This window comes from Gadus morhua, chromosome 21 (assembly GCF_902167405.1).
Source record: "Gadus morhua chromosome 21, gadMor3.0, whole genome shotgun sequence".
NCBI lineage: Eukaryota > Metazoa > Chordata > Actinopteri > Gadiformes > Gadidae > Gadus > Gadus morhua.
Window position 1 is genome coordinate 11,350,824 of NC_044068.1, and position 15,700 is coordinate 11,366,523.

General features: G+C 45.9%; 1 protein-coding gene across 2 annotated transcripts; it reads left to right on the forward strand.

The window, feature by feature from the left end:
• The first annotated feature begins 6,522 nt into the window (after positions 1 to 6,522).
• taf1b (TATA box binding protein (Tbp)-associated factor, RNA polymerase I, B) lies at positions 6,523 to 15,670 on the forward strand. 2 transcript variants are annotated; one of them, XM_030345566.1, is made up of 14 exons: positions 6,523 to 6,675; positions 6,789 to 6,887; positions 7,189 to 7,276; positions 7,361 to 7,458; positions 7,668 to 8,256; positions 9,277 to 9,448; positions 10,155 to 10,254; positions 10,727 to 10,874; positions 11,310 to 11,484; positions 11,958 to 12,001; positions 12,586 to 12,676; positions 12,947 to 13,017; positions 13,915 to 14,152; positions 15,132 to 15,670. In XM_030345566.1, the coding sequence occupies exons 1-14, from the start codon at positions 6,658 to 6,660 to the stop codon at positions 15,424 to 15,426; spliced, it is 2,226 nt and encodes a 741-aa protein (XP_030201426.1). In that variant the 5' UTR covers positions 6,523 to 6,657; the 3' UTR covers positions 15,427 to 15,670. The 2 variants fall into 2 exon arrangements, with proteins under 2 accessions (XP_030201426.1, XP_030201427.1); XM_030345567.1 differs by lacking the exon at positions 13,915 to 14,152 and having other exon boundaries at positions 15,132 to 15,420.
• Positions 15,671 to 15,700: the final 30 nt, after the last annotated feature.

Here is a 15,700-nt window from a genome sequence, read left to right on the forward strand (position 1 = left end):
GAGAGAGAGAGAGAGAGAGAGAGAGAGAGAGAGAGAGAGAGAGAGAGAGAGAGAGAGAGAGAGAGAGAGAGAGTTTGACTCCGAACCCAAAGGTACTTGGTTCAAACCCCTATAATGCAACAAACTGTCTAACCGGACGGCATCCTTGAGCAAGATGCTACCACATTCCTGATCCATAATGACCTGTATCTCTATTCAGCATAAGCTAAATGATGGCTGTAGTAGAAACAACTTTCTAAATTAAAAATATTTTTTTGTTGTTCGTCGTACACACCTTACAGAACAACAAGTAGAAGTCATGAATTGCCATGAAGTAGTTGAATACGCAACATTGGCCTGGCCTTGATCCGTCTGAAGCCTTATTTTAATAATGTTAAATTGCCAGGACCAAGACGTGCTCGGCGCAGAATTTATTCAAGAGTTTGAATACAAAAAAATTGGCGACGCCCCAAGGAATGTAGCAATCGATGGATCAATCTAAACCGATTTTATCCAGATTTGTGGCTTTATTCAGAGAATATGTTTTTGCCTTACCTTCAACCATATTCGGTAATGGGCGTTCTCTAATGTGAGTACAACAATTTGTTTTTAAAACGTTTTTTACTACTACAGCGATTATCTAGCTTGTACCAAATAGAGATACAGAGGAAGAGTGTCAATCTGATGGGCAAGACTCTTTTCAGGCTTTTTTTTTAAACGTTATATATGACAATATTTGGGAGTCAATTGGTGCCAAATCACTGCCAACTCATAGGTGCATATCTGAATGGTCTCAAGAGGTGCAGACTATAACTGGGACATATTAAAGTTCTGATTCTGATTCTGGTGGTTGGTCGGTAAAGGGCCGAAGGGACAAAGTGAACAAAGATGGCGGGCAGGAAGAGGAACCGGTCTCTTAGTATAGACTTCTCCATTGGGAGCAAGTAGTTAAAGTAAGCAAGACCGGAAACAGGAAGTGAAGAGATGGGATGAGATGGAAGGAAATATTATTGTATGTGGCTTGAGAATGGAGTGCCCCTGTACATAGAGGGTATTTTTAGGCCAGTCACAGAGTGAGAGGAGAAAACAGGGGAAACAGGAAGTGATGTTGTGGCAAAATAGTGAAAAGGAAGGAGGATGTTGAACCCCCGATCATCCAGGCCATGATGATGTCACTTCCTGGTTGATACTGAGAGAGGGTTACCTCTTGTGTCATGGAAGAAAAAAATAATAAAAGAAACAGGTTTATGAAAAGTGGCTCATGGGTAATGGGTGAATGCATGTTAACAATACATCCACCGTGTTGTATGACACTCCTTAGACCTGCCTTTGCTCAAGTGGGTGTGTGGATTTGGGTGTGGGTGATTTTGTGTGTGAGTTTTTGTGTGTGTGTGTGTGTGTGTGTGTGTGTGTGTGTGTGTGTGTGTGTGTGTGTGTGTGTGTGTGTGTGTGTGTGTGTGTGTGTGTGTGTGTGTTTGTCTGTGTGCTGAAAGAGGACACTTGTGAAGAAGGAATGTCCCTCAACTCGTTTTTGTAACATTTTAGCTGCTTTCTCTCTCTTTATCTCTTTACCCTCTCTATTACTTTCCCTCCCTCTCTTTCTCTCACACATAACCGACCAACCATACACAAACACACACACACACACAGACACACACCAACACCCACAAATGCATACGTACACGGTCACGTTAAAGATACACACCTCACACACACACACACGCGCACAGACACGCACACACACACACACACACACAAGAATAGTGTGATATTGAGACAACCTGCAATGGAAAACCATCGAGTAGGTGGAAGCTACAGCTTTATCATTGTGAATACACAGGCACACACACACACACAGACACACAGTAGTCCCTCCTGCCCCCACACCATCACTCCTCCTCCTCCACACACACGGGATAGAGGAGGAGGGAGAGAGCGAGCCTAGGCCCTCATTACGCAACAGGTGGGCGACAACTACCCACAATCCTCTACTTCAGGGTAGTGTAGCTCCTCGGGGGCTCCATGTAAGCTGGTGATTTAAAGGAGAAGGAACGCCGGGGCTGTGCTCCCATTGTGTTGATGTCTAATGATTATTATTAGGGCTTCCTGGTTATGATGGTGAATATTAAGTACTGGGTAAGTAGACAGGGGAGGAAGAGCCTGGGAGAAAAGGAGAGCAAGAGTGTGTGTGTGTGTGTGTGTGTGTGTGCGAGAGAAAAAGCACGAGGAACTGAGAGAGTATGTGTGTGTTTGTGTTTGTGTGAGACGGAGAGAGAGTACGAGCAGGCATCGCATGATGCTGTTTCTTCTTCAGCCATGTGCTTATTTCAATGCATGAGGCAGTTTAACAATATCTCAATAGAAGTACACCCACTCTTCTTAATAATACACACATCTCACTCTTATCATCCACTCACCCTGCTCTGCTACCCCCTCACATGGTACTCTCCTCTTCTCTCCTTTCCTCTCCTCTCCTCCCCCACCCTTCACTCCTGTCCTCTCCTCTCTCTCCTTAGCTCTCCTCTGCTGTCCTCTCCTCTCTCTCATCAGCGCTCCTCTGCTCTCCTCTGCTTTCCTCTCCTCTCCTCTCTCTCATCAGTGCTTCTTTGCTCTCATTTCCTGTCCTCTCCTCTCTTCTGCTCTCCTCTCCTTTGCTGTCCTTTGCTGTCCTCTCTGCTCTGCTCTGCACTCCCCTCCCCGCCCCTAGCCTTTCCTCCCCTCTCAGTCAGATAGGAACTTGAAGCGACGACGACTCTGGGCAACGGCCACAGAGTATGCAAATTAAGCTGCACAAAAGGCAGTAGTACAGAGGCATGAGGCAACTCGTCCCTCGACTTTTAAAATGCATTCATTTCCAAGGAAGATCAGTGGACGAATGTGGTGCCGCTGTTGATCCTATCGCCACAGCCGTAGACGTAGTCCTGGCCTTAGCCATTGAGTCCCTGAAGTCTTGGGATTAAGAGGAAGGGAGAGATTAGGGTTGAATTTGATTCAGAAGATCCTGAACAGTGGATCCAGGATGAGTTCAACAGCATAGGACAGATGGTGGAGGCCGACGGAGGCAGGTGGTGTTGGCCGTAGCATCTTGGACTCACACACACTCGTACGTATGCACACAAGCACGCACGCATGCACACACGGACACACACACACATACATGCACACATGCACACAAAGACACACTTACACACATGTGCATGCACATATATATGCATGCAACAACACGCAAACACACACACACACACACACATAACACAGACACACACCACTGCGCTGAAGGTCGACTACACTCTCCTGTTTGTGAGGGAAAGAAGACAAGATTAGGTTAAAGTTCATTTTGTTTTAGAAAAGGTGGAGGTGAGGCATGGTGACGGTGAATCATTTTTTTGTTGTGTCCCCCCGGTGGAGCCCCTTCCAGTCACGGTGACGTCTAGATTTTAGCTGGCTCAGCTAATGCTAATGCAGGCCATAGCACTGTCCTCCACATGGCTTTCATCCGATCTGCTAATTAACAAAACACATGCACGCACACACACACACACACACACACATAGATACACGCACACTTGAACACACTTGTAAATATCAGCGGTGCATTTGGTCCCGTTACCTAGCAACACTGACGTAAAATTAATGTGCCGTTGATGCCGAATGCAAATATTCTCGTACTAAACGTTGTTTGCCGAACACTCAATAATCAGGACCACTCTCTTTTTTATGTGTGTGTGCGTGTGATAAGGAAAATCATCTGAACATCTTTGAATCTGGACCATGTGTTCCTTGGTCTGCTCCAGGCTATAAGCTAGGCTACAGTACAGCTAACCTCCTATCTACTGCTGTTCTAAGATACATGCATGTGTTAACTGTGGTGTCCAATGAGTATGCTTGTTCTTGGGTGATGCCAAGCCGCGGGACGGGTATCCAACTGACAACCCCATTATTGGAAAACAAATGTAGTAGCTACACCAGATGGCCACAGTCATCGACAAACACTTATACCTGTTTTCACTCGACTTTTACATGGATGACTAGATTAGATTTTTTGAAGTGGAGATGATACAGCGACCAGCACCATGGCGTCTCACTTGCACTTGAACTTACTCTCTCTCTGCTCTGTCTCTGTCTCAATCTGTCTCTGTCTCTCTCTCTCTCTCTCTCTCTCTCTCTCTCTCTCTCTCTCTCTCTCTCTCTCTCTCTCTCTCTCTCTCTCTCTCTCTTAGCCTTTATCGCTATCTCTCTTTTCCTTACCCTTTACCTCTCTCTCACACTCATCATCAGTCCTCTAGAATGGCATTCTCTCTTACATTATCTAGGAAATGTATTTGAAAAGGAAATAAAAAATAGGGGGGGAATTAAAAACACATTGGAACTTTTCCAGATGGTTCCAGACATGGTTTGGCCAGGCACAAGAGAAAGAGAGAGAGAGTGAATGAGGGCGAGACAGAGAGAAAGCGAGACATTTCAGGGCAAGTCAGAGAGAAGGCGATAAATGACGGAGAGAGAGAACGTCAACAAGGCTCCCCTTTTCTTTATGCCGACCAGAACTAAAGCTAATGGCATCGGGTCCATTGGCAGCTCAACTTCTCGCTGCTGCTGTTGAAGGTGCTATTTGTTCCCTCTCTGCCCCTTTATTACCACAAAGGGAAGACACACAGGAAACAGACTCAGAGTGGGTAGTGGGGAGGTGTGAGGACACGCCGCAGGGAATTACTCTTATTGATTAGCTTTCATCGCCCAGTGTTTATTTGTGTGCATGCATGCGTTTGCGTGTGTGTGTGTGTGTATGTGTGCGTGTGTTTGTGTGTGTGCTTGGAAGTGTGTTTCCTTTGTTGTGTGTTATCTCTAAGGACAAACAGGAACATTTTGGGTGAAATGGAAAAGCACACATATACACTATGTGTACATCTAAATCTAAGCATGTAAATATAATCACCACAAAACACACAAGTGGCACACAGGGCCCTTTCAAATTTGAATGGCAAAGACACACACATGCAATCAATTGATTGAGGAAAGGGTGTGAACTTTTCCATGTCTCTATAGAAGGTGTCCACAATTTGGATGTGGAGGTTTGTTTGTGTGGGTGTGTATATTGCTGTGATATATCTAAATCAACTCCACATATTTTACTTTCAACTCAAATATTCTGTGAAATAGAGGGGCAAAGCCTCTTATTTTTCATTTACATTTGTTGGAGAGCTGGTTTTAGTAGACAAGCTTGTTTACGGTCCATTCACCTTACCGACCTAGACGAAAGCCCGGGGCCCTCGGGTGTTACAGTGTCCTCACCTGCTGCATCCTGTCCAGGCCTGAGCTGAGGAATCCTCTGGAACTCTGCGTTTCCCACTTGAAGGTCACAAAATGGCTGACAGAAGAGCGACAAGAAAGACATTGCAGGAGTTTGTGTGTGTGTGTGTGTGTGTGTGTGTGTGTGTGTGTGTGTGTGTGTGTGTGTGTGTGTGTGTGTGTGTGTGTGTGTGTGTGTGTGTGTGTGTGTGTGTGTGTGCGTGTTTGCGTGCGTGTGTGTGCGTGTGTATGTGTAGGTGTGTGTATATTAGCATGACATTTTGTTTTAGCATTATAAAATTACGTATGTGTAATAATATAAAAACATACAGTCTCCTTGAAGTGTAATATATTAGAGTTTATTTCAACAAATTTATTCAGACACAACCAGAACTGTGAAGCATGATAAAACACAGAAATCACACTGTATATCTGATGTGTCACATGACCATAGAGAGGCAAGGACAAGATGGATTCTCCGACTGTATGATGTCATGTTTAATGAGCACGTCTGCAGGAATAGAGAGTTGCGGGTCGTCCACGGTTACCATGGCGACCCAGGTTTCACTTCCTGGATGTGAATACATGCAAAGGTGAGTGTTGCTGTGTAAAACATTCATCTGATAATGTTTAACGGGTATATCAGAGAGAGAGTGACAGACAGACATGCAGACAGACCCTAACCCTAAACAAGTAAAATCTCTTGTTATAGAAATGTAATGTACTGTGATGTTACCTAATAGATAGAGATAGAAGAGAGACACAAACAGATTAAAATCGAAGAGGGAGAGCGAGAAATAAATAAAAAGTGAGACATTAATTACATATGACCTCACCACAGAAGCATATCGGCCCGGGCGGAGGAATATAACCAAAACTATTTGATTCAATTTGGCTTGAGTATGGCTGTGTTTATTTTTAGTATTTGATTCTTGTTTGCATTGTTATTTTTAACGTTGATATTAAAGTGGTTCACTTTAAACAAAATCGAAATATTATTTGGTAGTATGTTTATCGCCCTCTGTTGGCAGAACGTAAGAAAACCATTGGAAGTTGTTCAGTTACTTTGCGTGAGTGGAAAATACATAAAAGCATTATTTACATTAAGATGATGTTGAATTAAACTTAAATATTCCAGTCTTATCTGAATTATAAAGTATAATCACATTTGAGGTTTTGGTAGGTGGATGCTAAAATCGGATTTAATCTGTTTGAATCAGAAAACTGCCTGTCGGACGAATTAAAATGAAACGCACACCGGAACAAGCGTCACAGTCATACGTCATATCTTTTCGACTCCTAAACAAACCAACGTGCTAGCTATTCTCATCATGGCTTCACTGGAGTGAAGATATTTCATAAGGCAGTTATTATAAAATAAAAATATATGACATGGACGAAGTCGAAACAGTGAGTTAACCCAACCGTGGCTTCCGTATTAATTGCATTTGTCAATATGCCTTAATGGAGCTTAAATATTTAGAATTGTAAGTAACAGTAATGGTTGTTTTCACATCTCTCAGGCGGGCTACGTTGTCCCATGTGCAGTGTGCTCGGCTGTAAACTGGGCTATTAGCGCTGATCTGAAATACTACTGCAAGTCCTGCCACAATGTTATTGATGTAAGTAGCTGTCATTCATGTGATGTTACTTCAACTGAAGTTGACAAAGGTTGTCTACTTCTATCCATCGATCAAAATCAATTGTGGATGTGTATTTTATAAGATAAATGGTTACATTACTAATTTTGTTGGGACAGCAGCACACAATAAACCAAAATGTCAGCATACACGGACTAGAGAATAAACTCACTATATAAAAAAATAAAACATAAAAATAACGGCACCTGCATCTCTGTTTGCAATACATTATGCATGTCCTGATAGTGTTTAATGTACCATTATCTGTTCAAAAACTCATCAGAAAACAGCTGAAGTGGCCGACCACACATTCTTGGACTATGCCAACAGAATCACAGACCTTACCTCTTCTAGGCAACGACGGGTTGTTGGTTAGTAAACATCACTAGAAAACAAGCTTTACATGACTGTCTGAAGAGTCAGTACCTTATCGTGTGTGTTTGTGCGTCCTCCAGAGTACGGGCGGAAGTGGAAAGTGTGTGAAGGTTTCCAGTTCATCCTGAAACACCAGGCAGAAGCTCTGATCCTCCTGGGAGTGCACTCACAATTCAAGGTCAGACAGACACACCTGCACACCTTCTAACACACATCCTTCACAGAGGAGCCAGATTAACGTAGACAACCACAGCACACCCTGTGTGTGTGTGCTCTTTCGTCTTACCAACTGAACTGTGTGTGTGTGTGTGTGTGTGTGTGTGTGTGTGTGTGTGTGTGTGTGTGTGTGTGTGTGTGTTTGTGTGTGTTTCACTGCGGGCCCTGCAGGACGACGTGCTGTGTCAGCTGTGGAGGCTGTACCTCCAGAAGAGCCGGCAAGCCTACACCAAGAACCCTCTGAGCTCTAAAGTCCCCCCTGGGGCCAGAGACACGGACACCGACCCCTCAGATAATGACACAGGGGCCTCATCAGCCACTTCTACAGGGGCCCCATCAGCCACTCCCCCAGGGGCCCCATCAGCCACTCCCCCAGGGGCCTCATCAGCCACTCCCACAGGGGCCTCATCAGCCACTCCTACAGGGGCCCCATCAGCCACTCCCACAGGGGCCTCATCAACTACTCCCACAGGGGCCTCATCAACTACTCCTACAGGGGCCCCATCAGCCACCTCCACAGGGGCCCCATCAGCCACTCAGACAGGGGCCCCATCGGCCAATGAGAAGGAGGGAGAGCCCTCAGCCAAAGAGGTGGAGGGAGAGCCCTCAGCCAATGAGACCGAAGGCCAATCAGCCAATGAGATGGAGGGAAGTCCGGGGGGCCTGTCGGCTTTTGACACGGACGGGGGTCCTTCAGCCAGCGACACAGAGGGCCGGCCCTCAGCCATATCCTCAACCAGTGGGGCCTCCAGTGATGAGGGTGAGTCCGAGGGTTTGATTCCCCACTAAAGCTAAAGGTCAAAATTGTGAAACGTAAAATAAATTAACTGCATGAGGAAATAAAGCATGAAATGGAACGAGCAAATAATTAGAAACCGTGACGTGTGAAAGATAAAATATAGTTCCGGAAGAAAATAATAGACCATAAATTATTTTGAAGATTAAATGACTAAATATAGGGGTCGGTTGTCTTGTAACCGAAAGGTTGCTAGTTCAATCCCCAGCTCCTCCTAGCTAGGTGTCGATTTGTCCCTGAGCAAGACACTTAACCCTAACTGCTCCTGACGCGCTGGCTGTCGCCTTACATGGTTGACTCTGCCGTCGGTGTGTCAATGTGTGTATTAACCGATGTAAGTCGCTTTGGCTAAAAGCGTGTGCCAAATGCCCTAATTGTAATTGTAAATATATCAAGTATAATACATGAGATTAGAGTAAAAATAAGCACCCAGAGCTCAGATTCCTATTCATATTTGTTGCATGACTCAAAAGTGAACAATAGAGCCAGAATGGGCCAGTCGTTCAGTGATCGACCATGACTGGGGGCGAAGGATGATTCCTGTCGCGCTCATTTATTATGGAAATTAAACTCTTCCAAGCTATGATCAGAAAGATGTTGAAAGGCAACGTTAGATAAGGACTTCCCTCTTCACTCACATACTTATTCTTTATTTCCAAAAAGAGTATTGCACACAACAAAAAAAAGCAGTTTTGAAGATCGGTACAGTAACCTTGACCGGTTTTTGTTTAGAGAATGTTTGAGTCCGGTAATATTTTCCATTAAAGGAGAGTTCCACTTTTTATGTGTATCCGCTCAATTAAAGTTCTTAAAATAAAAATCGGGATCTGCAAAAATCGAAAGGTCCGAAATCTGAGTTTAAAAATTGATGGACCTCCTACTAGACTTGAATTGTTTTAATGTGACAATATTCAACAATCATGTGTTTGTGTGTCTGTGTGTGTGTGTGTGTGTGTGTGTGTTCCCTCTGTGTGCTCCGTGCAGACCGGCCCAAGCGCCACAAGGTGTACCCCTCGGGCTCCGAGGACTCTGGGACCTACCTGTCCCTGCGCCTCAGGCGCTCCAACGGGCTGATGAGCATGAACAAGACCCTGGCCCTGCTCTACCTGGGCCTGCTGTGGTGCCGCGAGGCCCTCACCCTGGCGGACCTGCTCAGGTAGCACGCACACAGAGGCGGGGACAGGCAGAGTGCACAAAGACTCACACACACGTGTACAGTGCACACACGCAGGGCACGAACACGTGTAGTTCACATGTACTGATACACAAACTTACACACACGGTACACATAGACTCACACACACACAAATACGCAGTACACGTTGACTCACACACACATATTTACACAATACACACATGCATACAAAACACACATTCTCACATGTATGCACAGTACACAAATACATAGACACACATACACAGTACACAAATACATAGACACATACACAGTACACAAATATTTTAATTTTTTATTTTTATGGCACTTTGGTCAACTGTTGTTTTTTAAATGTGCTTTACAAATACATTTACGATACTTTCCAAATACACGGACACACTCACTTTTTCAGATTTCACATTTACACACACACAAACAGAGTACACAGTGACACATGCACAGTATACATATATACAGTAGTACACAAAGACACTCACACATGAACATGACATAAACGCTCGACTAGACAATATTTAGACCTCAAATAAGTGTATGTGTTCTCCAGACATGGTTTATTAAAGGTTCCATTTCCACCAGTACAATGATTTTGACTTGTGTGTCCTTTTTTGAACGTTTTCTCCCACACATCTGGTGGCCCTTGTCAACACATGACAAAGCTCACCCTCGCACATACTGTTTCCCCCAGGCTGGTCCGGGAGGGACACCTGCCCTTCATCAACGCCTTTGAGTGTTTGCCCGAGGAGATGAAGCTGTTTGGCCGCGACCTGCCCGTCTTCAGAGTCCAGGTGAGGTCACAGGATCAGCTCCTCCACCAATCACAGTCAAGAGTTGTATTGCTATAAGTAGGGTGCACTCGTAGAAGGCATGTCTGTTGATGCTGGTGCACAGCCTGGTGGCCCAACACACTGTCACACCGACCGGGTCGTCGAGACACCTCCTCCAGGTACGCCAGGTTCGATTCCCCAGGTGTCGTTCCCTATCTCCCTCAACAGGCTCTCCTGTCTCTCTTCACCCCCGTCCATGAAGGCCCACCCCTACCTACTCATTCATATAAATGTCTGTTCTGGATAGAGATGTCAGTTGGAAGCTGACCAATCCCTGACCAAGGGATTACTAACCATGGTCTTTATTTATTTTTACAGTCTCTAAATAGTATTAGTATTTTATTAAAGAGTCCTTATTATAGTGTGTGTGTTTGTGTGTGTGTGCGTGTGCGTGCGTGCGTGCGTGCGTGCGTGCGTGCGTGCGTGCGTCCAGTCCATCCCCTCCTACCGCACGGTGCACCAGGAGGCGTGTGGCCTGGCGGTGTACATGAAGCTGCCCTCCTTCCCCCCCGTGGACCTCAAGTGTCTGCAGCACCCCACCCTGCTCACCATGCGCTACCTGCTGCTCCTCAACCTGCCAGGTGGGGGCGCCCCCGCACGCAGAAACACATACAGGCAGACACACACATGAAGACACACTAATACACGCAGGCAGACGCATGCAGGCAGACACAGCATACATAGGCTTTTGCAGACAAAAATAATAATAGTGATTGATTGAAAAACAGAAATTGTCATCGAGAAAATAATGATTTTACACAAAATAGAAAGCATAATTAGATGCATAAATGACAACACTTCTGGGTTGGAATAACATTTTCCAAAAGGAGTGGGAAGAAGTCACATATTTATATAAAGTTGAAATAGTATATCTCTAATGTATTCAGTTTGACCTTTTTTATGCAATTCAGAATGAAATAAATAATGATGACTATACGTTGATACTTCCTGTTTTGAATGGTGTCACCCCCCCCCCGGTGAAGCCCTATCTAACGGCCGTCTGTCGCCCGCTTCAGATCAGCTCCACCCCTGGGTGTGCCGGGTCATCGCCCTGGTGGGTCTGGACCAGGGGTCTGCCCTGACCTTTGACCCCACAGCCAGGTCGCGCCTCCCCTACTACGACGTGCAGGCGGCGGCGCTCATCGTGGTCACCCTGAAGATGGTGTTTGGCGTGGACGACCGCAGCGAATGGTAAGCCCCGCCCCCTCTGTTCTGTCACTCAGGGACGAGACCAGACCTTGTTGTTTTAAAAGTACAGAACGGTCACTTTCCTCATTGCGATCCTCATGAGGTCCGTTTGAATTTAGACTTAAACTCACAAGCTTGAAACTAGTTTGAATCCCAGTGTGATCCTGACTCGCGTGTAGGATTCAGGCCAACACCCGGGAACAGGGAGAAGCCTTTTAGGATTGACCGACAACGCTCACTGTAACTGTACTATTTCATTTGTTTGGCAACGTTACCAAAATGCACTCTTGATAAATAGATTTGTCATCTCAAGGGAGTAACCTGGAAAAATTAGTAGAACTATAATAATAAAAGAAAAAGCTAATATATCAATTGACTTTTTCTTTACCTTTACTTAGAACCAAGATGACGATGTGATTAATGTGTTGTTTATTGTTGTATCGTTTATAACATGCCCTGGGTGTGTGTGTTCTCAGGGATTTGTCCAATGGAGCATCTGCTAAGAACAAAGACGATCCAGGTATGTCTCCCTCTATCTGTGCCTCTCACTCATTCACTCTCACGGCCTGACGGTCGCACACTTAACTCACTCACTCACTCACTGTCTATCTTGGTAATATTGTGCTGCTAACAGCCACCGTTGCCTGACACTGGGTGCAGAATGAAGTTCAACAAGAGCACAGATATCACGGATGAGTTTCCTTTGTGGCCCAGAAATCCTATTCTTTCTTACCCTGGGAGATACAGCCAGTGGGTTTTTGTTGTTCACCAATCCTTCCTCCTTTGTGTGTGTGATGTACCGGTACGCTCATGACATCTGAGATCTCCTCACGGCGAGGAATCCTGTCCGCGCTGTCGGACCTCATTCCATCTCTGTGACACGCCTGTCAATTAACCTGAGAACAAGCCTCCCTTCTCAGCGGGTGCCGGGATGAGCCTTCAGACAGACGCCTGTTCAGGAGCTCTTGTGCACACGCTCCATTCGATTTGCCGTTTTTGATTTGCAGAAAAGCAAAGAAATAGTTTATAATGATCGTCTTGTCTCTTTTTTGCACACACACACCTCTCCTCCCCCCTACCCACACCTCTCCTCCTCCTACCCAGACCAGCGTAACTTCAGTATGAGGCGATGGTACCGGCTGCTGCAGGCAGCGCTGATCAGAGCCCGTCGGAGAGAGGAGGACCACACGGCCAGGTGGGTCCCCCCCACGGTGTCACTCGTTTGATCTCACTCACCCTCATTGACATCCGAAGTGGGCATGTCCACCCAGATGTATGATGGCATAGATCAGTCTATTGTACCAGGCAAGGTACGATATGCTGGTAGGTTGATCTGTCGTATGTCTGCAACATTTGATTCATGATTTCATTATAGGGTCACTTCCTGATTAGAGGTAAAATTTTCGAAAGGCTTTACCTGTCAACCCTTTACAGATAAAAACACGCCTTTTAAATCCCTTGACAGGATGCAGTGGACAGCCCAGAAGCCCATTTACCCATCCTGGGAGAGGAAAGCCTCCTACATCAAAAAGAGACGTACGTTTACACCTTTCATTCCTTCCTCATCCCCTGTCCAGGCAGGATTAACTCGGGGGCGGATATGTCATCCTGGGGTGAGTCTGCTGCCTTTCAGCAGTGTTTGGAAGCAAGAATGGTGGAATAGCTTTCAGTTTTTATCTACTGTCACAGAGCGCAAAGAATCTTTTTTTAATAGAGTGTATGTAATGCAATACACATAAATTACGACACTACGCGACTTTATAGCTGCCTTCTCTAACTAGAATTTTGACGGCAGATAGTGCTGAAAACCCACTGCGTTCCTTCTCCCACTTCTTGATTGATTCACCTGCATCCGCCTCATCTATGAAACCCTTCTCGTGACTTGTTTCAAAATGACGTCATACAATTGAAATCAAACACAGCGTTTTATAAGCAATGTAACGCACGCAGCTCGGTCCTTTTCGTGAAATGAATCCCAATTCGTCCGAGGCGGCTGAACCAGGCAACTTTTAGGAAACTTACTTTTTTGGCTACTGCCATTATCAACCTTGATGTAATGCAACATAACTAGCTAGCTTTCCTCATGGTATCAGCTCCCGCTCGTCTGCTGATGAAAGGGAAAAGGTGATGCTCGCCCATGTGTGTGCTGTTAAAAACAATGTGCTGTTTGAGACTTAAAAATGCTCTTACTTTTTTTAAATTTTTTGTACTAATTCAAAACAAGAAATGATTTTGTGTTTACTAAATCACATAAATATATTGAAATACTTTGCAATATCTCGGCATGCCGGTGTGAGTGGCCTCACGACATGCAAATCCATCAAATAAACCAGTCGAGGTTACAGTAGAGCGCTATGAATGGCCGTCGTGCCTGACGCGTGCTGATCATGTAAACGACCCGCCGGTACGTCCCTGCGCTGTGTCGCGCTGCAGGGATGGTGGACCAGCTGCGGACGGCGTTCACCCGGCTCTCCGGCACCCCCGCGGAGCCCATGCGCCGGCCCCCCTCCAGCTTCAGGTTCCGCTGGGGGGGGGAGGAGGGGGAGGCGGGCTGGGACGGCCCCAGCCTGAGCCACACGGTCCTGGACACCGTGGTGAAGAGACGGCGGGGCGGCGAGACCGCCGTCAACGAGGCCTACTGGCACCCGCCGCTGAAGAAGTGCCATTCCTGGTACTGCTCCCATGATGCATTGCTGTAACGTCGCCAACACAAGCACGCATGCACGAACATGGCGCGCGCACGCAGACACACACACACACACACACACACACATGGCACACACACATGGCACACACACACGGCATACACACACGGCTCATGCGCGGCACACACAAACACGGCTCACACATTTCAATTCAGGACTATTAAATCTAAACTATCAAAACGACTTTCACACACTCAGAAAAACCTTTAACTTAATATTAATCTAAACGTATCTTATACTGGACCTATGATGACCATTTTGAGGCTAATAGATTAAACAAGTAACAAAGCTTATACCAAGCTGAATGTCCTACCTATCATCTGGTCTATTGGTCATGACGCAGCGGCTAGGGTTCATGACACCTTGCCCTCGGAGGCCAGCAGGTTAAGCCACGGTCATGTGTCAGTTTATTTGTCAACTGCTCTATGCAAACATCCTAACCAAGCATCAGTTAATGAGAAGGCAAGAGAAGAAAATATGATCTATTATTAATCCAAAATTATTTTTGATTATAGTGGAATCATCGTTTAAAGAATGTCAATGATATGTAAATGGAGAGTTAATTATGTGTAAAAAAAACCATTTCAGTACAATAGAGACATCAAGGCCAAGTGGAACATTCTTGCAGCTCATTCTGTGAATTCCTCCAGCCTTCTTTAAGTATTTCGGTAACCGTCCCTTGATGTTGACGTGTGACGGCGCCCCCCCAAACTGGCGGGTCTTCGTGGTTATTAGACAACCGTTTAGACCGTTCCCCTCCGGGTTTGGAATTGCCTCCTCTCCTTACTCTGAATTGGTAAACCTTGAACCAACCCTCTCCCTAGCCCTAACCCCATGTGAATACACCCGTGCCTTTTACAATGTCACGGCTCCACAGCTCTAACAATGTCATAATGTGAAGGCGAGTAAGGAACCTAACGCTGTGGACTGCTGTCTCCTGGCCAGGGCCTGCAGGAGGCACTTTGAGGAGGACCGGGCCACGCTGCCCAGGATGTACTGCTGGCTCCTGGAGCTCTTCTCCTTCCTGCTGGGGGTGAAGCAGGCGCTGGTCCACGAGGAGGTGCTCCGGGCAGAGCGCCTCCTGCTCGGCAGAACGCAGAGCTCCTCCAAGAGCCGGGGCGGAGAGGAGGAGGAGGAGGAGAGGAGGACGAGGAGGAGGAGGAGCGGGGGGGGAACCAGAAAAACAGGAAGGGCCAACCTCATCCCTGACCCAGGGAGCAGCAGAAAAAGGAAAGCTTGATGTGTGCCTTATTACCATAGGACAGTAACGACAGAAACAACGCCATAGCACCACTGTTTTTTGTTTTTTAAACCAATGTATTACAGGTCCATATGAGATTGTACAAACTTTTCTTTATATAAAAAAAAAGTATTTTTATTAACTAACCCTGACTGATAACCTGCTTTTCCAGAAACCGTCCATGCATCGGTAATTGCTTTCATCCCTCTTTACAATTGTTCATATTGAAGTTATTCGACTCTTATGTAAGCCTAGCCTACACATATACTTTTAA

What these genes read in the sequence shown, in the direction of transcription:
- taf1b (XM_030345566.1), top strand. An exon ending in TGCCCGTCTTCAGAGTCCAG is followed by an intron (nt 10,255 to 10,726) that starts GTGAGGTCACAG and finishes GCGTGCGTCCAG; the next exon opens with TCCATCCCCTCCTACCGCAC. An exon ending in CTCCTACATCAAAAAGAGAC is followed by an intron (nt 13,018 to 13,914) that starts GTACGTTTACAC and finishes GTCGCGCTGCAG; the next exon opens with GGATGGTGGACCAGCTGCGG.